General features: G+C 39.7%; 1 protein-coding gene across 2 annotated transcripts in view; it reads left to right on the forward strand.

The window, feature by feature from the left end:
* ADAMTS6 (ADAM metallopeptidase with thrombospondin type 1 motif 6) overlaps positions 1-25,624 on the forward strand; it is a 350,370-nt gene that overhangs the window by 36,736 nt on the left and 288,010 nt on the right. For both annotated transcript variants that reach the window (XM_073680240.1, XM_073680241.1), the window contains exon 3: positions 681-1,045. In XM_073680240.1, the coding sequence (XP_073536341.1) occupies positions 681-1,045 (365 nt within the window). The remainder of the gene's footprint in view (positions 1-680; positions 1,046-25,624) is intronic.

Genomic DNA, 25,624 nt, shown 5'->3' on the forward strand with positions numbered 1-25,624 from the left:
TTAGCAGAATTTTCACACCCCAAACTGTTTATATGCGCATGTAGCTCTTTCGAAGACAAGTCCAGCAATACCTTTACATGGCCAGTCTGTTCCTCCATTACTGAGAAATCAGCGTTTGAATGATATGTAAATCAGGCTGAATAGCTTTTTGTAGATCTAAAGTGTCACCCCAGCTCTATTCCCCACTCGGCACCACCGGCTCCTGGTTGACTGATGGCTCCTTTGCCTGAAGTTACACAGATGCTCAGTCAAGCTGGAAGAGGCAACACTGGGCCGAGAATAGAGCTAGATTGACAGAGGCTTCAGATCTACAATTAGCTCTTCAGCCTCATTGGCATATCAATTGACACATTGATTTCCCAGTAACGGAGGAACGGACCAGTCATATAAAGGTATTGCTGGACTTGTCTATGAAAGAGCTACATGCACAAAAATAGTTTTGGTGGTAGGAGAGCAGTGCGACAGGTTCCCTTTTAATTTTAAAGTTATACCTTTATCTGATATAGTAGGGTGTACATTATACTGCCCTATATTTTGTATAGTAAAGCATAGATTACTTGTCTAGTATATAACAGCAATAAAACTAGTTGATGCAATACTCTTTTATGTACTATTCCATGTTACTTTCCTTTTCCTTTGCATGCTCCCTTTATGGATTGGCCTGGCTTGCGATCACAAAGGGGAATTCCTGTCTTACCTTGAACTCTATCAACTGACGGTTCCTATAAGGGTTGACAACAGTGGGGCCTTCGTCAGTTATACTGTGAAGAATGACAAACACTCTCGGAAAAGGAGGAGTACGGACTCTACAGATCAAGAGCAGGAAGCTTCTAAATTATTTTTTAAAATTTCTGCCTATGGCAAGCACTTTCACTTAAACCTGACTCTAAATACAGAACTGGTCTCAAAACACTTTACCGTAGAGTACTGGGGCAAGAATGGGCCGGAATTTAAGCACGATTTTATAGATAACTGTCACTATACGGGATATTTACAGGACCAAAATACCACAACAAAGGTGGCTCTAAGTAACTGCAATGGCTTGGTAAGTAGATCAATAATCTGTGCTGCTTTTTATTCAGATGTATTTGCCTCTTATGTGGAAAGTCTCGCAAATAGTTTAGATTTTAAGAAGATCCATAATCTCTCACTTAAGTTTTGTTCTGCTGACAAAAATATAAATTCTATAATTTTTCCTTGTAATATTGGTCATAACCATTACTATAATAGTTTTCTCAGCCTCTTAAATAGCAAATTTGTTTAGTGTTTGCGTAATTCTCCCACTTTATAAGTCTTAATGTCCCAAAACGGACTAGACTAAAATGATCCGAACCCACTAATATCGGTGGAATCAGCCGACAATCTGATTTGTGTTGTGGGCCTTCCGACTCTTGCCCTACAGATTATGTTGGTGGAGATAAGAATTCGGCTGTTTGAATTTAAGCTCCTGATCCTTTTGTTCTCTGAGATAAGCAGCTGCCAAAGCTCTCTAACATCAGCTTTCTTCACTTTTTCCATTGAAAACACATGAATGCTTGGCACAGCCAAATGTTCGTGTTTGGTGTATTTGGGAGAGCTTCCAAAGTAAGAACCTCCAGAACAAGAGACTCTATTGGAGTGGTTTCACACATTGGCTTCAGAGATTGGCTTCAGAGATGGGAAAATGATATATAAAGGGAGGAATTATGCTTATCCTATCAAATTCTTTTCTGACTTTTGGCTTAGAAAACTACCCCAAAACTACAATGTTTATTACTGAAATGCTGTGTGTAAAATTAACTTATTTATAGCAAAACACATGACTGAAAATGGTCACGGCTGCCTAGTGTCCTTGCTACGTGAAATCCTATACATCTAGCTACACTCTACTAGTTTTAATGGACAAGAGATAAAAGATTGTAGATAGTGGCACTCACCACTGGTACTTTAAGACAGCAACTTTATTAGAGTACCTTGTGCGAAGCTTAGACCTGCTCGTCTCTTTTCCTCCATGTCTACCTGATGAGCAGGTCTACGCTTCACACATGTTATCCTAATAAAGTTGCTGTCTTAAAGTACCAGTGGTGAGTGCCGCTATCTATAACCTGTTATCTTTTGTCCATGTATGCAACACTTTCTTCATAAAACCTTAGCACCACCATAGTCTGGTTTTCTTGTTTTTGTTCAAATTTGAAGATCTTACTTCTTGCTAATACCGTGGCTTGTGAAAATATTCACCCCTTGGCTTTTTACCTATTTTGTTACATTACAACCTTGGTTTAAATATTTTGGTAATCTGATTTGTGTGTGATGCATCAGCACTAAATAGTCTAAGTTGGTGAAGTGCGAAAAATATATGCATACATTTAAATTTATGAGATCACGTAACTACAAATTGGCATGTGCATATGGATTCATCCCTTTGGCTAAGAAGCCCCTAAAAATTTCTAAAATGCAAGAGGAGGGAGGGCAAAAAAAAAAGAAGTCAGCTCACCGGAAATGTGCACACCAGAAGCTCATGCAGATTCCGCACAGAGTAGTCTGAAAATTGGACTAGATATCACATGGTGAGGAAAAAAGGGACCAATGCATTTCAGCTTACACAGCCTTAATCATGGACCATGATTAAGGCTGTGTAAGCTGAAATGCATTGGTCGCTCAGTGTGTCTGCTGGATGTGCGACATGACATATTTTTAATTGGTACAAATAAAAGAAGACTTTTTTAATTATATTTTCTGCTGGATTTTCCCTTGTTTCCTAAAAATTTCTGGTACAATTACCTTCATAAATCACATGCTCAGTGAAAGGAAGCCCACCTGTGTGCAATGTAAGTGTCAGATGGTCTGTCAGTATATACACACATTTTCTGAAAGGCCACAGAGACACACCATTAAGCAAGAGGCTCCACTAATCAAACACCATGAAGACCAAGGACCTCTCCAAACAAGTCAGGGACAAAGTTATTGAAAAGTACAAGTCTGGGTTGGGGTAGAAAAAGAAATACCAATCTCTGATGATCCCCCTGGAGCACCATCAAATCCATTATCATCAACTGGAAAGAACATGGTTCCACAACAAACCTGCCAAGAGAGGGCCGTCCACCAAAACTCTCAGCCCGGACCAGGAGAGCATTAATCGGAGAGGCAGCACAGAGACCAAAGGTAACCCTGAAGGAGCTTCAGAGTTCCCAAGCAGAGACTGGAGTATCTTTCCATATGACCACAATAAGCCATACACTCCTTAGAGGTGGCCTTTATGGAAGAGTGGGCAGAAAAAAAGCCTTTACTTACACACAAAAATAGTAAGGCTCATTTTGAGTTTGCCAAAAGATATGTGAGAGACTCCCCAAATGTATGAAGGAAGGTCCTGTGGTCAGATGAGACCAAAATTGAAGTTTTTGTCCACCAAGGTAAACGTTATGTCTGCCGCGAAATCAATATAGCTCATCATCCCTCATAGTGAAACATGGTGATGGCAGCATCATGATGTGGGAATGTTTTTTGGCAGAATAAACAGGGAAAGTGGTCTGAGTCGAAGGGAAGATGGATGGTACAAGATACAGGGATATTCTTGCGCAAAACCTGCTTTGGTCTGTCAGTGATTTTAGACTGGGATGGAGCAATGACCCAATGGAGACTGCTAAAGCAACACTCGAGTGGTTTAAGGGGAGACATGTAAATGTTTTAGAGTGGCCTATTCAAAGTCCAGACCTTAATCTAATTCAGAATCTGTGGACAGACTTGGAGATTTCTGTTCACCAGAGAAAACCATCTAACTTGAAGGAGCTGGATCAGTTTTGACTTGAGGAATCGGCAAAAATTCCAGTGGCCAGAGGTGGAAAGCTCAAAGAGATTTATCCAGAGCAACTTACCGCTGTAATTGTCACAAAAGGAGGCTCTACAAAGTACTGACTTTAGGGGGGGGGGGGGGAGGTGAATAGTTATGCACACTGAAGTTTTCAGTTATTTTGTCCTATTTGTTGTTTGGTTCACAATAAAAAGAAAACCAAATGTTCACAGTTGTAGGCATGTACTTTACATGAACTGATGCAAACCCTCAACAAAAAAAAAACTAAAATTTCAGGTTGTGAGGTAACAAAACATGAAAAATGTCAAGGGGGTGAATATTTGCGCAAGCCACTGTATATATGTAGACATGTTAGTAGTGCCAGCGTTATACATCTCTATGTGTCAGATGAAAAAGAGCAGGACCGGCAACACTCGCTAGCAGTTTCTAGGGATGATTAAATGCACCTAACCCCTTGGATCCCGGGTGCTCACCAGAGAAAAAACAAATCAAATAGTCCTTAAGAAAGAAAAGGTTGCACTCACCGGTCCATAAGAACAAGTCTCTATTCGATTACATTTAAACATTGATGCTGGGGAGTAAGTGGAACACGTCAACATGTGTCCGACTTACTCTCTTGCATCAACGTTTTCATGTAATCTAATATAGACTTGTTCTTATGGACCGGTGAGTGCCATCTTTTCTTTCTTAAGGATTATACATATCTATGTTTACCAGCTCGACTTTCTACTAGTTTTAATCTTCTCTAATGGCAGCATCTCATCTCAGGGATAACAAAAGGATCTGCACTCTGAAATCGGACATGCCAGATCCTTTACTCCCCCCAAGATCTGTCAAAGACCCTCATGCAGATTAGACTGTCGATATCATCAGGTTCAACCTACATTGGTCAAATATACAGTATATTGTGGCCTTTATCCTACCTCGTGAAGTTATCCACCTTTTGTGCATACTCATTGATTTTAGGCTCTTATCATTCATCTTTCCTCTTTGTTCTTTTTGAACCATTTCAGAGGGATATAATAACAATTATTCAACATATATATATATATATTTTTTTTAGTGGAGATGTGTTCATTAAGAAACCAAGATCATTTTAGAATCTAAAAGTTGTGTAATTATAGTGGATATATGGTAGTTTACCTCTGGGAATTATGTAGAGCTTTATCATCCACACTAAGATTTAGAGAGGTTTATTTCCTAGTGCCTGTGTGTTGTTTTGTTTTTTTTAAACCGAAGATTACACAACTATTTCTTTCTTCCAAATATATCTTCGTAAGAAACAGGCGACCAGTAAATGGGAGTATGACTGCTGAATCAGCCTAAGCCGTTTCTAGTCCATTACCAAGGACACACATACTGTAGGTCTACATAGGAGCTGCATTCACACAACAATAGGATCTGTATTAAAACTATTTTATAAGTTGCAAAAAAGACGCCTTGTTTGCAAGTGTGAACATACTGTTTTAGTCTTTGGGTAAAGGGTAAAAGTGTGAAACAGAAAGTGCAGCAGATGGCGTATAGAAATATATATTTGCACATGCATATTGGGCCGATCTTTTTGAGTCTTGCAGATGCATTTTTAGTGTTTCCTGTATTTTATTGTTTTAGGTTTATACAGACTCATTCATTTTATAAACAAATAATTTACGATGATGGATAGGAACACTCTGCCCTTTTTCTTCGGTCAGAGCATAACTTTCACAATGGGTATCATGTGTCAAATGTTTTTGAGTTTAGGAGCAAGTGCTGCTTGTTATTCATATACAGAGCCCTGCAGATTTGGACATTTTTTTTCTTTGGTGTATATGAAGATACACTGAATGGGTGCTTTTGTTAGAGACAGCCATCCAGTAGCGCTTTGGACCTTCTTTGGCCTTCAGAACTGCAGCAAATCATCATGTGATAGATTCCCCTAGGTGCTCAAATCAGTTTGCAGCAACATTGACCCATGCGGACACGGTTGCCTTAGATTAGAGGTACTGACATGATCTGAACAGCCTGTTCGACATCATCACAGAGATGCTGCAAAGAATTATGAATTGAGGACTGCACGAAAAGGGAAACTCGTTGTCATGTTCCAAGAATTCATGCATGACTCTTCAATCTACTTTGTATGGTGCATTGTCCTGTTAGTGTCCTTCTGCTATAGGGTGAACAGCTGCCAAGAAGGGATGAATTTGGTCAGCCATAATGCCTAGGTAAGGCATTATGTCACAGGGTGTGGGAAAAATACATTCTGCCCACCATTACTTTACCTCCACCAACCTGGACTATGGACATCTGTCAAAAAAAATTTCATTGATTTGTGTGCTTGCTCCATATTCTGGCCCTACCATCAGCATGATGCCACATAAATCTGGAGTCATTGGAGTAGGCAGTGTTTTTCCACTGCTCAATGATCCATTTTTTTTCACTTTTGACGACTGGAGTCTTGCCTTTTCTGCTTGTCTTAGATGGTTATGGAACTTGGACTGGTCATCTGCTGTTATGGCCCATCCATGTTAAGGAATGATGAGGTTTACATTTGGACATGTTAGTTAGAACACCAGCAATTCTGTGGAATGCAAGTTTATCAGAATGATTTTTTACATCCTCCTCTGATCCCTTTTATTGACTTTGTTTACATCCACTGGATTTTCTTCCTTTTGGATGTTTTTCCTCAATCACACCCTTCCGAGTATAGTCTCATTACTGATGAATTAGAAATCCTCATGAGGTTAATCTTATCTTTTTTTTTTTTTTTCATTTTTATAGCGCCAACATATTCCGCAGCACTTAACAATTTTAGGGGGGACTTATACAGACAATGCAGAATAAGCATATCTCATATCAAAAGGAGTAAGGGGAAGGAGAGAGGAGGAGGAGTCTGCAAAAGACAGAGAAGGAGCGGTCAGAGAGGTAGGAGGAGAGCCAAGAGAGAACAGTGTCCTTGAGGCCAATAGAGCGGAGCATAGTGAGGAGGAGCTGGTGATCCACAGTGTCAATTGCTGCAGAGAGATCCAGGAGAATCAGCAGGGAGTAGTGACCATTAGATTTAGCTGCTAGTAGATCATTAGAGACTTTAGTGAGGGCAGTTTCAGTAGAATGTAAAGAGTGGAAACCAGATTGGGTCAAGAAGAGAGTTATCTGAGAGATAGCTGATTAGACGTGAATGGACCAGGCGTTCCAAGAGTTTAGAGATAAAGGGAAGATTGGAAACAGGTCTGTAGTTGGCCGTGCAGTTCTGGTCAAGGGATGTTTTTTTAAGTAATGCATGTATGCTGGTGTGTTTAAAAGAAGAGGGAAAGATACCAGATGAGAGGGAGAGGTTGAAAATTTTAGGTGAGTGGTGACAGCTGGAGAAAGAAACTGAAGGAGATGTGAGGGAATAGGGTCACTGGTGCAGGTGGTAGGGCGAGAAAATGCAAGGATCCTGATAACCGGAGGTTGAAAGTTTTCAAAATACATGCATCATTTACACTAAAACTGGCTATGGAAAACGTACTTGCTTCTAATCCACACTCGCGTGTTTCAAATTCCATACGGAGAAGCTCTAATCGTGAAGTTGCAGGTGTCTTTAAGACGTCACCACACCTTGTACACAAGTCATAGTTCTTTTCAAACTAATTGAATGTCAGTCTAGTGCACCACTCCAGTATGTATGTATGTGTGTGTGTGTGTGTGTGTGTGTGTATATGTATATATATATATCAGTACAGACCAAAAGTTTGGACACACCTTCTCATTTAAAGATTTTTCTGTATTTTCATGACTATGAAAATTGTACATTCACACTGAAGGCATCAAAACTATGAATTAACACATGTGGAATTATATACCTAACAAAAAAGTGTGAAACAACTGAAAATATGTCTTATTTTCTAGGTTCTTCAAAGTAGCCACCTTTTGTTTTGATGACTGCTTTGCACACTCTTGGCATTCTCTTGATGAGCTTCAAGAGGTAGTCACCGGAAATGGTTTTCACTTCACAGGTGTGCCCTGTCAGGTTTAATAAGTTGGATTTCTTGCCTTATAAATGGGGTTGGGACCATCAGTTGTGTTGTGCAGAAGTCTGGTGGATACACAGGTGATAGTCCTACTGAATAGACTGTTAGTTGCTTTTTTCTTGCCAGAATACAAATTCTAAGTAAAAAAAATAATGAGTGGCCATCATTACTTTAAGGAATGAAGGTCCGTCAGTCCGAAAAATTGGGCAAACTTTGAAAGTGTCCTCAAGTGCAGTTGCAAAAACCATCAAGCGCTACAAAGAAACTGGCTCACATGAGGACCGCCCCAGGAAAGGAAGACCAAGAGTTGCCTCTGCTTCTGAGGATAAGTTTATCAGAGTCACCAGCCTCAGAAATTGCAGGTTAATAGCAGCTCAGATTAGAGCCCAGGTCAGTGCCACACTGAGTTCTAGCAGCAGACAAATCTCCTCAACAACTGTTAAGAGGAGACTTTGTGCACCAGGCCTTCATGGTAAAATAGCTGCTAGGAAACCACTGCTAAGGACAGGCAACAAGCAGAAGAGACTTGTTTGGGCTAAAGAACACAAGGAATGGACATTAGACCAGTGGAAATCTGTGCTTTGGTCTGATGAGTCCAAATTGAGATCTTTGGTTCCAACCACCGTGTCTTTGTGCGACGCAGAAAAGGTGAACGGATGGACTCTACATGCCTGGTTCCCACCGTGAAGCATGGAGGAGGAGGTGTGATGGTGTGGGGGTGCTTTGCTGGTGACACTGTTGGGGATTTATTCAAAATTGAAGGCATACTGAACCAGCATGGCTACTACAGCATCTTGCAGCGGCATGCTATTCCATCCGGTTTGCGTTTAGTTGGACCATCATTTATTTTTCAACAGGACAATGACCCCAAACACACCTCCAGGCTGTGTAAGGGCTATTTGACCAAGAAGGAGAGTGATGGGGTGCTACGCCAGATGACCTGGCCTCCAGTCACCAAACCTGAACCCAATCGAGATGGTTTTGGGTGAGCTGGACCGCGGAGTGAAGGCAAAAGGGCCAACAAGTGCTAAGCATCTCTCGAAACTCCTTCAAGATTGTTGGAAGACCATTTCCGGTGACTACCTCTTGAAGCTCATGAAGAGAATGCCAAGAGTGTGCAAAGCAGTCATCAAAGCAAAAGGTGGCTACTTTGAAGAACCTAGAATATAAGACATATTTTCAGTTGTTTCACACTTTTTTGTTAAGTATATAATTCCACATGTGTTAATTCATAGTTCTGATGCCTTCAGTGTGAATGTACAATTTTCATAGTCATGAAAATACAGAAAAATCTTTAAATGAGAAGGTGTGTCCAAACTTTTGGACTGTACTGTGTGTGTGTATGTATGTGTGTGTGTATGTGTATATGTATGTATATATATATATATATATATATATATATATATATAATATAATATAATATAATATAATATAATATAATATAATATAATATAATATAATTGCAGTGCTGTAAAAAAGTTTGGTGTCCCTAATCATATTCTTACCAGCCACCGTCTTCATTTTTTATCAGTGCTGCTCCGGTCGATCTCCAGCAGTTTGTGACCTGCCGGATTGTTCCAGTGTTTGCTTGGCGATCCGGAAGTCACACCTCAATGTAAGTTTAGGAGATCCAGAACTATGGTCCCATAGATTTGCATTTAGAGTTTGTGATCGTTACCTCTGACTTCTGGTCAGTCAGATGTTGGAGTCACAGGATGTCGCCGCGGGACTGAAGTTGTGCCATGAACAAATGAAGACAGCGGCTGGTGAATATAAGATTGGGGTCGGGGAATTTAGATTAGTAGCACCACTCCAGCGCTGCAATAAAAAATAAAACGCTGGAGTGGTAAATAGACTGTTCACACCATTGAATTACTTATTGCACATGGTATGGTCATGACCCAACTATCCTCAACCTGTATTATCTTGCTAGGCAGTTATCATTATAAAAATTAGAACGGTCGTGTAGATGTTCATTGCAACATTTGCAACCCCTGGCAAAAATTATGGAATCACCGGGCTTGGAGGATGTTCCTTCAGTTGTTTAATGTTGTTGGAAAAAAAGCAGATCACAGACATAGCACAAAACTAAAGTCATTTCAAATGGCAACTTTAGGACTTTAAGAAACACTAAAAGAAATCAAGATTAAAAATGTGATACTCAGTAAGGGTAATTTTTTTCAGACCAAGCATAGGGAAAAAATTATGGAATCACTCAATTCTGAGGAAAAAATTATGGAATCACCCTGTAAATTTTCATTTCCAAAACTAACACCTGCATCAAATTAGATCTGCTCATTAGTCTGCATCTAAAAAGGAGTGATCACACCTTGGAGAGCTGTTGCACCAAGTGGACTGACATGAATCATGGCTCCAACACGAGAGATGTCAATTGAAACAAAGGAGAGGATTATCAAACTCTTAAAAGAAGGTAAATCTTCACGCAATGTTGCAAAACATGTTGGTTGTTCACAGTCAGCTGTGTCTAAAATCTGGACCAAATACAAACAACATGGGAAGGTTGTTAAAGGCAAACATACTGGTAGACCAAGGAAGACATCAAAGCGTCAAGACCGGAAACTTAAAGCAATATGTCTCCTAAACAAGAAATGCACAACAAAACAAATGAGGAACGAATGGGAGGAAACTGGAGTCAATGTCTGTGACCGAACTGTAAGAAGCCGCCTAAAGGAAATGGGATTTACATACAGAAAAGCTAAACATAAGCCATCATTAACACCTAAACAGAAAAAAACAAGGTTACAATGGGCTAAGGAAAAGTAATCGTGGACTCTGGATGACTGGATGAAAGTCCTATTCAGTGATGAATCGCGAATCTGCATTGGACAAGGTGATGATGCTGGAACTTTTGTTTGGTGCCGTTCCGATGAGATTTATAAAGATGACTGCATGAAGAGAACATGCACATTTCCACAGTCATTGATGATATGGGGCTGCATGTCAGATAAAGGCACAAGGGAGATGGCTGTCATAACATCTTCAATAAATGCCAAAGTTTACATTGATATTTTGGACAGTTTTCTTGTCCCATCAATTGAAAGCATGTTTGGGGATGATGACATCATTTTTCAAGATGATAATGCATCCTGCCATAGAGCAAAAACTGTGAAAACATTCCTTAAGAGAAGACACATAAGGTCAATGTCATGGATTGCAAATAGTCCGGATCTCAATCCAATTGAAAATCTTTGGTGGAAGTTGAAGAAAATGGTCCATGACAAGGCTCCAATGTGCAAAGCTTATCTGGCAATAGCAGAGAAAGTTGGAGCCAGATTGATGAAGGGTACTGTTTGTCACTCATTAAGTCCATGCCTCAGAGACTGCAAGCTGTTATTAAAACCAGAGGTGGTGCAACGAAATACTAGTGATGTAGAGTGTTCTTTTGTGTGTTTGTTTTTCATGATTCCATCATTTTTTCCTCAGAATTGAGTGATTCCATAATTTTTTCCCTCTGCCTGGTCTGAAAAAAATTCCCCTTACTGAGTACCACATTTTTAATCTTGATTTCTTTTAGTGTTTCTTAAAGTCTTAAAGTTGCCATTTGAAATGACTTTAGTTTTGTGCTATGTCTGTGATCTGCTTTTTTTCAACAACATTAAACAACTGAATGAACATCCTCCGAGCCCGGTGATTCCATAATTTTTGCCAGGGGTTGTATAATTACTATGTTTAATGCATAGCTCTTATGAAAGCCATTACTAAGCTAGTATGATGTGGTTCTCTGGCCATAAGATAACCTTTCAGAGAAGAACACCTGTGGTTCTTACAGTGGATATAAAAAGTCTAAACACTCCTGTTAGGCTATGTGCACACTGTGGGTTTTTGATGTGTTTTCGCTGTTTTTTCCGCTCAGAAATGCACCAAAAACGCTAGGTAACCCGTGTGTCGGCTAATGCAATGACAATCCTGAAGTGCTGTGCACATGATGTCACGCAAGATGTGTGAAAGACTAATTGTACAATTCAATTGAAAAATAAACTGAAATCTTTACAGGTGAAAAAAAGAAAAATAAAGAACTAAAATAATGTAGTTGTATAAATATGCACACCCTTGAAGCAATTCTTTAAGTACCCTTTGAACATATGACAGCACTGTCTTTTTGGGTAGGAGTTTAGTCACATGTAGAATTGTCAATCTTTGTCCACTATTCCTTGCAGTCGCTCCAAATCTGACAGATTGCGATGGCATCTCCTGTGTACAGTGCCCTCTTCAGTCACCCACAAATTTTCAATTGGATTCAGATGTGGGCTCTTGCTGGGCCAAGTATGCTTAGGGTGCAGGAAGGTGAAATTTCTCTTCATCTTCAATTTTTTTGCAGAACCCTAACTGTTTTATTGTAAAATTGACTGATATTTGGAACTGTTTATATTTCTCTCCACCTTGTCTAAAACTCCATTTCCAGCTGTGAAAAAATTGCCCCAAAGCATAATGCTGCCTCCTCCATGCTTCACTGTGGGTACAATTTTATTTTATTTATTTATTTTTTTTTGGTGTGTGTTGGCTTTGTACCAAACATACGTATTAGAATTATGGCCAAAAAGTTCAACCATCGTCTCATCAGACCATAACACGTTTTCCTACATGCTTTTGGCAGAGTTTTGGCAAAACATAGCTTGGCTTGGATGTTTTTCTTAGAAGAAAAGGCTTCCGTCTTGCCATCCTACCCCACTGGCCAAGGATATGAAGAATACGGGAGATTATTGTCACATGCAGTAAACAACCTGTACGTACCAGAATTTAACACACCAATTTTCTTGTCATTTCATCAATTTTGAGAGATGACCAGTTCTAGCTAATGTCACTGTTGTGCCAAATTTAATCCACTTCATGATGAATGTCTTCACAGTGTTCTATGGAACATCTAATGCCTTGGAATTTGTTTTTATACCCTTCCCCTGACTGAATTTTGAACAATTAGATCCCTTTGTTGTGTTGTAAGTGGTTTACAGCATTAGCTGCAAAATGCAGTAGAAAATCCTACTACACCGCGTGCAGAATTATTAGGCAAATGCGTATTTTGATCACTTTGATACTTTTTATACATGTTGTCCTACTCCAAGCTGCATAAGCTTGAGAGCCAACTCCCAATTTAAGTAAATCTGGTGATGTGCATCTCTATAATGAGGAGGGGTGTTGACTAATGACATCAACACCCTATATAAGGTGTGCTTAATTATTAGGCAACTTCCTTTCCTTTGGCAAAATGGGTCAGAAGAGAGATTTGACGGGCTCTGAAAAGCCCAAAATTGTGAGATGTCTTGCAGAGGGATGCAGCAGTCTTGAAATTTCCAAACTTTTGAAGCGTGATCACCGAACAATCAAGCGTTTCGTGGCAAATAGCCAACAGGGTCGCAAGAAGCATGTTGGCCAAAAAAGGTGCAAAATAACTGTCCATGAATTGAGGAAAATCAAGCGTGAAGCTGCCAAGATGCCATTTGCCACCAGTTTTGCCATATTTCAGAGCTGCAACGTTACTGGAGTATCAAAAAGCACAAGGTGTGCGATACTCAGGGACATGGCCAAGGTAAGGAAGGCTGAAAAACGACCACCTTTGAACAAGAAGCATAAGATAAAACGTCAAGAATGGGTCAAGAAATATCTTAAGACTGATTTTTAAAAGGTTTTATGGACTGATGAAATGAGCGTGACTCTTGATGGGCCAGATGGATGGGCCTGAGGCTGGATCAATAAAGGGCAGAGAGCTCCACTCCGACTCAGACGCCAGCAAGGTAGAGGTGGGGTACTAGTATTGGCTGGTATCATCAAAGATGAACTTGTGGGACCTTTTCGGGTTGAGGATGGAGTGAACTCAACTCCCAGACCTACTGCCAGTTTCTGGAAGACCACTTGTTCAAGCAGTGGTATAGGAAGAAGTCGGTATCGTTCAAGAAAAACATGATTTTCATGCAGGACAATGCTCCATCACATGCATCCAACTACTCCACAGCGTGGCTGACCAGTAAAGGTCTTAAAGAAGAAAAAATAATGACATGGCCCCCTTGTTCACCTGATCTGAACCTCATAGAGAACCTGTGGTCCATCATAAAATGTGAGATCTACAGGGAGGGAAAACAGTACACCTCTCGGAACAGTGTCTGGGAGGCTGTGGAGGCTGCTGCACGCAATGTTGATCGAAAACAGATCAAGCAACTGACAGAATCTATGGATGGAAGGCTGTTGAGTGTCATCATAAAGAAAGGTGGCTATATTGATCACTAATTTTTTTGGTTTTTGTTTTTGCATGTCAGAAATGTTTATTTCTAAATTTTGTGCACCGATATTGGTTTACCTGGTGAAAATAAACAAGTGAGATGGGATTATATTTGGTTTTTATTAAGTTGCCTAATAATTTTGTACAGTAATAGTTACCCGCACAAACAGATATCCTCCTAAGATAGCCAAATCTAAAAAAAAAACACTCCAACTTCCAAATATATTAAGCTTGGATATTTATGAGTCTTTTGGGTTGATTGAGAACATAGTTGTTGATCAATAATAAAAATAATCCTCTAAAATACAACTTGCCTAATAATTCTGCACACAGTGTAGAACAGCTAAACTTTATATGGAGTTAATGAGAACCACTGCAAATGATGACAGCTGTGTACTGACTACTATTTAACACGAGTTTAAATGTGATTAGCTAGCGCTTAACACAGCCACATCCGCAGTTTTAAATGACAGAAGCCTGGCATTTTAATAAGCATGTGTAGACTTATTATATCCACTGTATATATTAGGAAAAACAATAGGATTATGAATACGTAGTATAAGGAGATAATTTGATGAATAATGGGTGCCCAAACGTCTTTTAGATCTTATTTTTGAATGGTCTGATTCTTTTTAAATTTACCTAAACCCAGGTCGGACAGGTGACAGAGGTCAACATTAGTTAATGATTGTTTCGTCACTTTCACAATGTCTTTAATAAGTGTATTCTTATGTGTTACAGTTGCAACTCTTTTACTTCTCGTGATTCAAGTAAACCAAACTTTTCTATGGTGCTACACGGTTACCGTAATTTGTTTGAACTACAAAAGATCTGTGTGTCGCAGGTGTGATGCAGATGCGAAAATGCAACTATGGCAGCGTTAAAGTGGCCTTCAACAGAGACTAGATCATTGAACTTAAATGAGATCTCTGGATGTGTGCATAAATAGCCCATCTGATGGCCATTAACAGGACAGAATTTGAGTGAGCTCCTTGTCTCAAGATATTAACTGACTTTATATAGTTACCTCAAAAGTTCAATATGGTAGAATAATGCCATATTTGTTACCTTTTAATCTTCTTCTATGGGATAATCCATGATCCAACGTGTTTAAAGCAGGGGCATCGCTGAGGTTTCTGATTTAAAGAGGTATACAGGATTACAAAAAATAAGTTGATTTTTTTTATTTATTTATTTTTTTAAATTTGAGCGCTGCACCCCACTTAGTGTGTGGTATTGCAAATTACGGTACCTTCACAACCCATGGAATAACTCCTACAATGTTCAACACTTTAGTAGATTGAAATACAAATTTTATTAGAAACTTCTAAAAGAAGAAAAGAATTGTGGCAATACTGATTGATGGATATCAATATAGATGTACACTCATAGGGAATATTAAAATAAGGGCATGATGATAAGCCTATTAAATCCTGAAAAAAGTGAATATTTTTTCAATAGACACAAATAAATGATATGATTGTACCTTGACGCTGGTCGTACCCTAAGGCTATGTGCCCACGTTGCGGACCTGAAGCATATTTTTTACGCTTCTCCCTGGCGGGAAAATCGCATGCGGATATTACATGCGGTTTTCCCGCCAGGTAGAAGCGTTTGTGAGGCGTCTTTGCATGCATTTCCGCATGCGGGTTATCAAGCACTTCTCCAAGCATCACTTGGAAAAGTGCTTGACAACTTGTTCAGAATGGTAAAAAATAAAAAAATAAACTTTATACTCACCTTCTGATGCATTCTCTGCCCCGTCCGGAGGCTTGAGCGGCTCACGCTGTTGTGTGCAGGACCTGCGGTGACGTCATTGAGTCATGTGGTGGGTCACATGACTCAATGACGTGGCAGGTCCTTCAGACAACAGCGCGACGGAGGGAAAACATCAGAAGATAAGTATAAACTTTATTTTATTCTTTTTTTTTTACAGGTTCTTTGGCACCCAGGTCTGGATGAGAGTCTCCTCTCATCCAGACTTGGGTACCATCCGCACATTGATTCCGCAGCGCTTCCGCAAAATTAATGAACATGCTGCGGATTTTTGACCGCAACATATACGCTGCGGAAAAATCCGCAGCATGGGCATTGACATTGCGGAATGCCATTGGGGACCATGGGGTGCGGATATACATGCGTTTTTCAAGCGTTTACGCTGCGGAAATTCCGCAGCATATACGCTTGAAAAACGCTACGTGGGCACACAGCCTGACACATGTTTCTCTGTACGCTTTTAGTCATCCCCTTGACAAAGTATAAAATGAAACGTGCTGTAGGCTGGTGGGTATGTATTTTCTTTTTTAAATGTTGTTTGTTGATCTAGGATTTTTTAGGCTGTCATGTATTTATTCTAAGATTCCCTATGAGTGTACCTCTATACTACTGACCATCAATCTGTGCTGTATTTCCTCAATTTATTTTCTTCTTTTTAATGTCTTTTAGAAGCTTCTAATAAAATTTGTACACTGCTCAAAAAAGGACATTACATCTAAGTTGGATCAGCCTGTAGTGTGTTTTTCCCACTTTAATTTTGGGGGTGACTCCAAATCCAGGCCTCCATTGGTTAATAAAATTGGATTTCCATTGATGATTTTTGTGTGATTTTGTTGTCAGCACATTCAACTTTGTACAGAACAAAGTATTCAATGTGAATATTTCATTCATTCAATCTAGGATGTGTTATTTGAGTGTTCCCTTTATTTTTTTGAGCAGTGTGTATTAATCCGCTAAAGCTTTGTTTTGTTTTACTGTCTAGTAATTGTAAATTGGTTTTAACCTATAGACACGTGTGATGCTAATATATATATATATATATATATATATATATATATATATATATATATATATATATATATATATATATATATATATATATATATATATATATATATATATATATATATACCATGCTGTGTATGTGTGTATATATATACAGTACAGTCCAAAAGTTTGTGAAAATTGTACATTCACACTGAAGGCATTAAAACTATGAATTAACACATGTGGAATTATATACTTAACAAAAAAGTGTGAAACAGCTGAAAATATGTCTTATATTCTAGGTTCTTCAAAGTAGCCACCTTTTGCTTTGATGACTGCTTTGCACACTCTTGGCATTTTCTTGATGAGCTTCTAGAGGTAGTCACCGAAAATGGTTTTCACTTCACAGGTGTGCCTTATAAATGGGGTTGGGACCATCAGTTGTGTTGTGCAGAAGTCTGGTGGATACACAACTGATACTCCTACTGAATAGACTATTAGAATTTGTATTATGGCAAGAAAAAAGCAGCTAAGTAAAGAAAAACGAGTGGCCATCATTACTTTAAGAAATGAAGGTCAGTCAGTGCAAAAAATTGGGAAAACTTTGAAAATGTCCCTAAGTGCAGTTGCAAAAACCATCAAGCGCTGCAAAGAAACTGGCTCACATGAGGACCGCCCCAGGAAAGGAAGACCAAGAGTCACCTCTGCTTCTGAGGATAAGTTTATCCAAATCACCAGCCTCAGAAATTGCAGGTTAACAGCAGCTCAGATTAGAGACCAGGTCAATGCCACACACAGTTCTAGCAGCAGACACATCTCTACAACAACTGTTAATAGGAGACTTTGTGCAGCAGGCCTTCATGGTAAAATAGCTGCTAGGAAACCACTGCTAAGGACAGGCAACAAGCAGAAGAGACTTGTTTGGGCTAAAGAACACAAGGAATAGACATTAGACCAGTGGAAATCTGTGCTTTGGTCTGATGAGTCCAAATTTGAGATCTTTGGTTCCAACCACCGTGTCTTTGTGCGACGCAGAAAAGGAGAACGGATGGACTCTACATGTCTGGTTCCCACCGTGAAGCATGGAGGAGGAGGTGTGATGGTGTGGGGGTGCTTTGCTGGTGACACAGTTGGGGATTTATTCAAAATTGAAGGCATACTGAACCAGCATGGCTACCACAGCATCTTGCAGCGGCATGCTATTCCATCCGGTTTGCGTTTAGTTGGACCATCATTTATTTTTCAACAGGACAATGACCCCAAACACACCTCCAGGCTGTGTAAGGGCTATTTGACCAAGAAGGAGAGTGATGGGGTGCTACGCCAGATGGCCTGGCCTCCACCGTCAACAGACCTGAATCCAATCTAAATGGTTTGGGGTGAGCTGGACCGCAGAGTGAAGGCAAAAGGGCCAACAAGTGCTAAGCATCTCTGGGAACTCCTTCAAGATTGTTGGAAGGCCATTTCCAGTGACTACCTCTTGAAGCTCATCAAGAGAATGCCAAGAGTGTGCAAAGCAGTCATCAAAGCAAAAGGTGGCTACTTGGAAGAACCTAGAATATAAGACATATTTTCAGTTGCTTCACACTTTTTTGTTAAGTATATAATTCCACATATGTTAATTCATAGTTTTGATGCCTTCAGTGTGTATGTACAATTTTCATAGTCATGAATATACAGAAAAATCTTTAAATGAGAAGGTGTGTCCAAACTTTTGGTCTGTACATGTATATGTATATATATATATATATATATATATATATATATATATATATATATATATATATATATAATTTATTTATATTATTTTTTATGTTTTTTTTTTGTTTTTTTTTAAGAAAGCAGCCATATTTTCCCAATCCTAGATAACCCATTTAGGGAAAGCCATTGGTTTGTGGACATCTGGGATTATTCTTTGACAGAATTGCATGACGAACAGTAGTCAAGTACATTTACAGTACAAAGGGGGGCAGTATGTTGTGTTTCAACGGTGTCTGCTACGTAACTTTACTTTTTATTTTCCATGGTTGAGTTGCTCATTACACAAGCTGCTCTTTCATGTATAAGAACTCGCAGTTGAGCTGTAGATTTCCTTTAATTTGCACTCGCAGGGAAAGTACAGCATTACGTGACATCACTTATAATGTTAAGGGCTCACATAGATAATTGCAGCTCTTTGAACTTGAAATGGATTGTAGAAGCGTATACTTTAGTGCAAAATAAACACTCATTACGGAGTAAATAACACGGATTTACCATGTTATTTTTTTTGTCGTACCCAGACTCTGATCTCTTTGGCTCACATGAGAAGTTCAACAGGATAGAGGAGGTTGAGGATGCATGATGGTTGGGGGATTTGTTGAGATTTTGTAAATTACGCTTCTGCTTATGGAGATATCTCAGCTTATTCAACAACCCAAACCCAGGACTGTCCTAAAGCACCAAGTGCAGCCCTCTCTTCTTTCCTATTCCAGATTTTTTTTGCTACACAAAGGAAGAGAAAGGACAATTTCGGCCTTTGGAGTTAGACAGCAGCTTATTGGCTTGGGTCACCTGAGCTGCCATAGTGCTCTGCCATTTCTACTCATAGAATACCAATTCTTAGCAAGGGTTTCTGGTTCTGTAAAGTTCATGTCCTGCCTTTACAATCAGATTCTTGGGGGTTCGAATTTGCACTTCTATCGATCTGTTTGACTTTGAAAGATCTGTGGTGCCCTACTGTAGTTTCCGCTCAATTTTTTTTTACCAGGCACAACTGTGTACTTTTTAGTAGTGGCTGTACCTGGTGCCACAATTTATTAGTTTTGTCACAATAAATTAAATGGAAATAAGCTACAATACATGACACATCCACTGCTAAAAGTACAAAGCTGTGGTTTATAGGACAGTGTAAACAATTAATGTTACACTAGACCACCACAGCCACTTCAAATAGTCGATTAATGGGAGTGCTGAGACTCTGAAGCCAATGATCTAATAATGAACGCCTACTCCAAGGAAAGGTCACCATTTCAGAGAAACAGAAAACCTCATTGATTTGTTTTTAGACAGGGGTAAAGCAAAAACCAGCTAACATCATCACAAGATTAGTAAACTATTATATGGAAATCTTAATTGTCCCTGCATGCTTTGGCTCATAGGCCGTCTTCTCATGTTCTTGGATGGTTGGATCATCGTTGTGGTTTCAGAATGCCTCGATCGTTGACCAGTAGCAGTAAGGCTTTTGTTTTCCAATATACATTAGATAGTTCGCCGATCCAGCTGAAATCGGCAGGTTCCAACACGTGATCCAATGTGTATGGGGACTGTAAAGTATATGGACACTTTTGCAATGGCAAAAAATATTTGACATATTTTAGTGGTTATCTTTAGTAAACAAAGTGCCACTAAGGCCGGGGTCACACGGCCATGGATTCACTCATGCGAGAGAATTGGACCGATTTATTCTAATGTTAATCAGATCAAACTCCGTTTGATCCGAGTGTCGCCTTCATGTGATCCGATTCTCTCGCTTCAGAGAATCATATCATGAATGAACTTATGAACTTAATTTCTCAATCTTCTCTAGTCTCTGTATCCGCGGTAATCGCAGTCCGGTATTTCCCACGCACCCATAGACTTTTATGGGTGCGCGTGATCTGATTATCAGATGCACTCGCAGCATGCTGAATCGGCATGAGAGGAAAAGCACTGGCCCATAGAGAGCGAGCCATTAGTCTACAATCTTCATTGCTTTGTTTGTTTTCAGACCCCCTTGCTATGGAGTTTGAAGTTTGAGCAATTTTCAGATTTTTTCCTTATGGGAGTGTCTCTCCCTGTAATATAGGCTGGATGTAATGTGTATATATCCAGGAGGCTACAGTCTTTGTTTGTTTGCTTTCATGTATTAGCACAGCTATAGAACTGTATTATTTCCTCTCCATGTGCTTTCTCCTCATCTACAGTCTATTTTCTATGCCTCTGGTATACTCTCTCTACCCTGTCCTACAGATCTATGTACAACTGCCTAGCCCTCCCTCCTGCTATCTCTAAGATAATAAGAGGTTGTTCTGTAGTGAACAACCCCTTTTAAACATTTTGTAAAAAGAAGAAGGGTATTGCTTGAACCCCCTCATAGGTGGAATCCATATGTTTTCACTTGGAGGAAGGAGATAACTGCAGTTAACACCAGATTTCTGTGCTATATCTATCACGCATGGTTTCATCCAGGATAAAGTTTTTTGTCCAGTATTCGTGGATGTGATGAAGAGGAGAAGATCATGTATTAGTAGAGCTGCTGCAAGGCAAGTCACTTCTTAAAGGGAATCTGTTAGCAGGTTTTTGCCTCCTCACCTGTGCAGCATGATGTAGGCAAAGAGAAGCTGAATCCAACGATATATTACTTAGGTTACTGGGTGCAGCAGTTCTGACACAATCAGAGTTTTTAGATTTAGAATGAAGCAGAGCGGAGAAAGCTGATCCCACCCACACCACAGCTAACCCTGCCCACACATCGCTCTGTATGTACAATGTCCATAGACAGTGAGCTGCTTATCACAGGGGGAGAGGGCGTTACCTGACTAATGTAGTCTGGCAATATTAAACTGTTAGTGATCAATTCTTCACCGTTAGTAAACAGCAGCACGCACTTTGACAAGTGACACATCCCTGAATTCTGTATTTTAGCCCCTATTTCCTTCTGTTTTCAGATTACCTGCTTACAGATTCCCTTTAACACAAGCACAAATCTTTTTTACTTAAGTTACTAATTACTTGTGTTCAGCTGCATACGATCTTTTTACTTTTCTTTCTTCTTCTCCAATGTTTCTTCTTTCTTTATCTTTTTTTATTCTTCATCCTAATTCTAATGTTAATGTATGGCTGTTATCTACCTGTCATATTGAAGCTGGTACCATACATTTATATGGAGACATGCCGGTGACCCATATTTCCGATACTGCTCAGCCAGGTATCCGTACGAGTAATCCGCTGGAGAAGCGCAGCTTGTAGAGTGATTGACTGACTATAACCCCACAGCTCATTCCGTGTATACCACTTGTTCTAGAACAGGATATTTGGCTTAGAAGCCCAGTGTGCACTGAATAAAGAAATAAAGTCCTCAGAATCAATTTATAGGTTCCCCAGGCTGATGAGGTTAACATGGCATATTGTGTGCCATAATCCTCTCAAACAGCGGCACCTTTTGGAGTAAGCTGCATGCTATTCTTGGGACTTGAAGTCATGCTAAAATTGTCATGTGTTGAAAGTATATTACAGTTTACTTAATGAGCGGGGCACTGCATTAAAATTGCTTAGTGGTGCGTTCCTAATCCTATTTAGCACGTATTTTTGCTTCCTTTCTCTTTCATGGATGACTCCCCCTCTATAGATTTCTTCTCTTTTCAGATTAAATGTTTTGGTTACCATTATAATCTTTTATAATGCCATTTGAGAGATATATAGAGTTAATAAATCCAAAAGCTAATTAGTGGTTAAAAAAAAAAAAGATAAAATCTTTGATTCATTGGATTACGGCCATGTTCCCACGTAGCGTAATTTCTTTGGAGGCTTTTTTTGTGCATAAAATCTGCTATTATTACCTGTCTCTAAGCAAAGGAGAAGCGATCTCATGAAAACTCATGCATTTAAAGACACGGTTGAACGGTGCAATTTTTGGTGTGTTGTTTTTATTTCCTCTATAGTCTGGAGAAAATGAATGGAAAAACAGAGTTTCATTTTCAAGTGCAAAATTAAAGCTTTTTTTTTTTCTGTATTAAAAATAAAACTTTCACAAAATGCTGCTTTAAATCTGCACCAAAATGCATTAAGCAAAGAGGAAAATGCTGCTGAAATGGAAGAATCCGAGAAGATTGTTATTGAGTATTTTAGTGTGGATTAAAAAAAAACAAAAACAGCATTTATGCAGTGTGAGAATGCAGCCTGTAAGGGCAGGTGGAGACGACGTATAACACGGACGGGTTCTGCCTGTTGTTTTGACAGATAGCACTTATCCCCCTGTTATTCTATAGGGCTATGCACTTGTCCGTTTTTTTTTTTTATTTTATTTTTTTTTCTCCTAAGACCGACACAAATGCATAGAAGTACCTGTCACTAAAGTACTAATATTTTTCGTATTAAAAGCATGAATATTTGTTATAATGAACAACTCTTACCTAAAAATACAATATAAATACGACTGGGCCATTATCTTTACCAGGGATGTCAAACTCAAACACAGAAGGCCAAAATGAAAAACTTGGACAAAGTCGCAGGCCAACCAGTATACAGTATAATGGGCCCCACAAAGTAATCCATAAAGTATAATGGGCCCCACATAGTCCTCCATACAGAATAATGGGCCCCACATAGTCCTCCATACAGAATAATGGGCCCCACATAGTCCTCCATACAGAATGATGGGCCCTACATGGTCCTCCATACAGAATAATGGGTCCCACATGGTCCTCTATACAGAATAATGGGTCCCACATAGTCCTCCAGTTCTCCATATAGAATAATGGGCCCCACATAGTCCTCCATACAGAATAATGGGCCCCACATAGTCCTCCATACAGAATAATAGCCCCACATAGTCCTCCATACAGAATAATGGACCCCACATAGTCCTCCATACAGTATAATGGCCCTACATAGTCCTCCATATAGAATAATAGCCCCACATAGTCCTCCATACAGAATAATGGGCCCCACATAGTCCTCCATACAGAATAATGGGCCTCACATAGTCCTCCATACAGAATAATGGGCCCCACATAGTCCTCCATACAGTATAATGGCCCCACATAGTCCTCCATATAGAATAATAGCCCCACATAGTCCTCCATACAGAATAATGGGCCCCACATAGTCCTCCATACAGAATAATGGGCCCCACATAGTCCTCCATACAGAATAATGGGCCCCACATAGTCCTCCATACAGTATAATGGGCCCCACATAGTCCTCCATACAGAATAATGGGCCCCACAAAGTCCTCCATACAGAATAATGGCCCCACACAGTCCTCCATACAGAATAATGGGCCCACATAGGGATGGTGGTTCTGGTGTCGTGGGCCAAATAAAAGCGCCCTGCAGGCCAGATTTCACCCGTGGGCCAGAGTTTGACATGTATGATATATACTGTCTCAAGAGAAACTGTCTTTATTGCCTGCAGCAACCAATCGGAGTGAAGCTTTCACTGTTTTTTGACAGCTTAGGTAAAATGAAAGCTGCACTGTGATTGGTTGCTATGGGCAATAAATATAGGATTTGGAGCCAAGAGAGGACACAAAGGGAGGAATATATCTATAACACATAACAGAACTGGATGATGAAGGATTAGAAAACATTTACACAGAGTGGAAGAAACCGTGAAAAACTACATTTATTGATATAATATTAGATCCTATGCACAGCACATCTCCTCCTGTCACCTCTGTCATGCGGCCACTTAGAGATTAAAGCGCAACCGGAGGAGCAGTAAAGAAGTGGCATGAAATGCAATTTCTAATACATTTTTGTTGTTGTAATGTTTCCTTTTGGAAATACACTAAGCAATTCTTAATGATACAGAATACCTTGGTATACGGACATACCGGACACAGAGTCCAGAATGACAAAAACCGAGAGCCCGTAAAAATAAGCGTTTGTTTTTCAGTGTTCAGTAATTTTTTATGCATGTGAAAGTGTTATTTAATTGAATACCTTATTCAAAACAACAAAAAATGATATAAAGAAATAAAAAAAAAAATCGTGAAATGAGCTGTGGTGAAGTACTGACGCTGAAGAAAGGACTTGGAAAAGAGTTTTTACACTAGACAATCACTTTTTATAAGTCACAGAGGAACAAGGTCCTCTGTTCAGGACCCCCAACTATTATACAGAGCAGAGATCATAGCACTTGTACAATGGTTTCAATGAGAACGGTGTAATGCCTTATTTCTCCTGTGGTGGTGCTGTACGAGAATTGATTACTTGTAGTCTGGTTCCTCCACAAATTAATCAGCGATCAGTTAATCATTATGCTGACATTCATTTCTTAAAAGAAAAAAACATTAATCGCTGGGTACTGGAAAATTGATTTTATTTCCTGTTGACTGAGAGGTTCAATCTAACCTGTCTTGGCCCCGGATCATCACAATTGGTGATTTTCTCAGTGATTTTGATGAGGGGGTTTGCTGGAGTCAGACGCTCTTGATTCGTGAAGAAGTGCACACCTTTTCATGAATCGGGAGCGTCAGACAAGTGGCGTGCTGCTCTGTGCGCTATGGCAGAAATCTTCCACCAGTCAGTGACGGCTCTAAATGATGCCACAACTAGTCATGAACTAGACGAACCATGGCGTCATGCCCGTGCCTTATCCTCACCTATTTTGGCATAGCTGGGGGAGACACGTGTGAAAATACCAAAAGTCACAAATTTTTGTGGCAAAATTTAGCATATTTTCAAGGCAATTTACCCCAGAATCTTGGTGAAATTGCTTTGATGAATAGGACCTCTGTGTCTAGTGCTTTTTGTGTGTGTGCATGTTCCCTTGATGCAAATTGTCTCTTCAGACAGGCAGATGACTAGAACTCTAGTGCCACTTATAGGAAGTAGCAATCCTAAGGCTGTGTGCCCACTATGCGTTTTTTAAGCGTTTCAGCAGCGGCAATTCCGCTGCAGAAACACTTAAGAAACGCTTGGTAGAAGGTCTGCCATGACCCCCAATGATGATCCACATGTGCTGGCACATGCTGTGGAAATTTCCGTTGCGGATTATCATTGCGGAAAAAAACGCAGCACTAACAATTATTTTGTGGAATCGCGGTGTTTTCACCGCCATTGACTTGCATTGGAACGCATGTCATCCGCATCACTGCATCCGTACATG

The sequence above is a fragment of the Phyllobates terribilis genome, unplaced genomic scaffold (genome assembly GCF_046119375.1).
Source record: "Phyllobates terribilis strain yellow unplaced genomic scaffold, ASM4611937v1 Scaffold_1__5_contigs__length_1240528914, whole genome shotgun sequence".
NCBI classification, from domain to species: Eukaryota; Metazoa; Chordata; class Amphibia; order Anura; family Dendrobatidae; genus Phyllobates; species Phyllobates terribilis.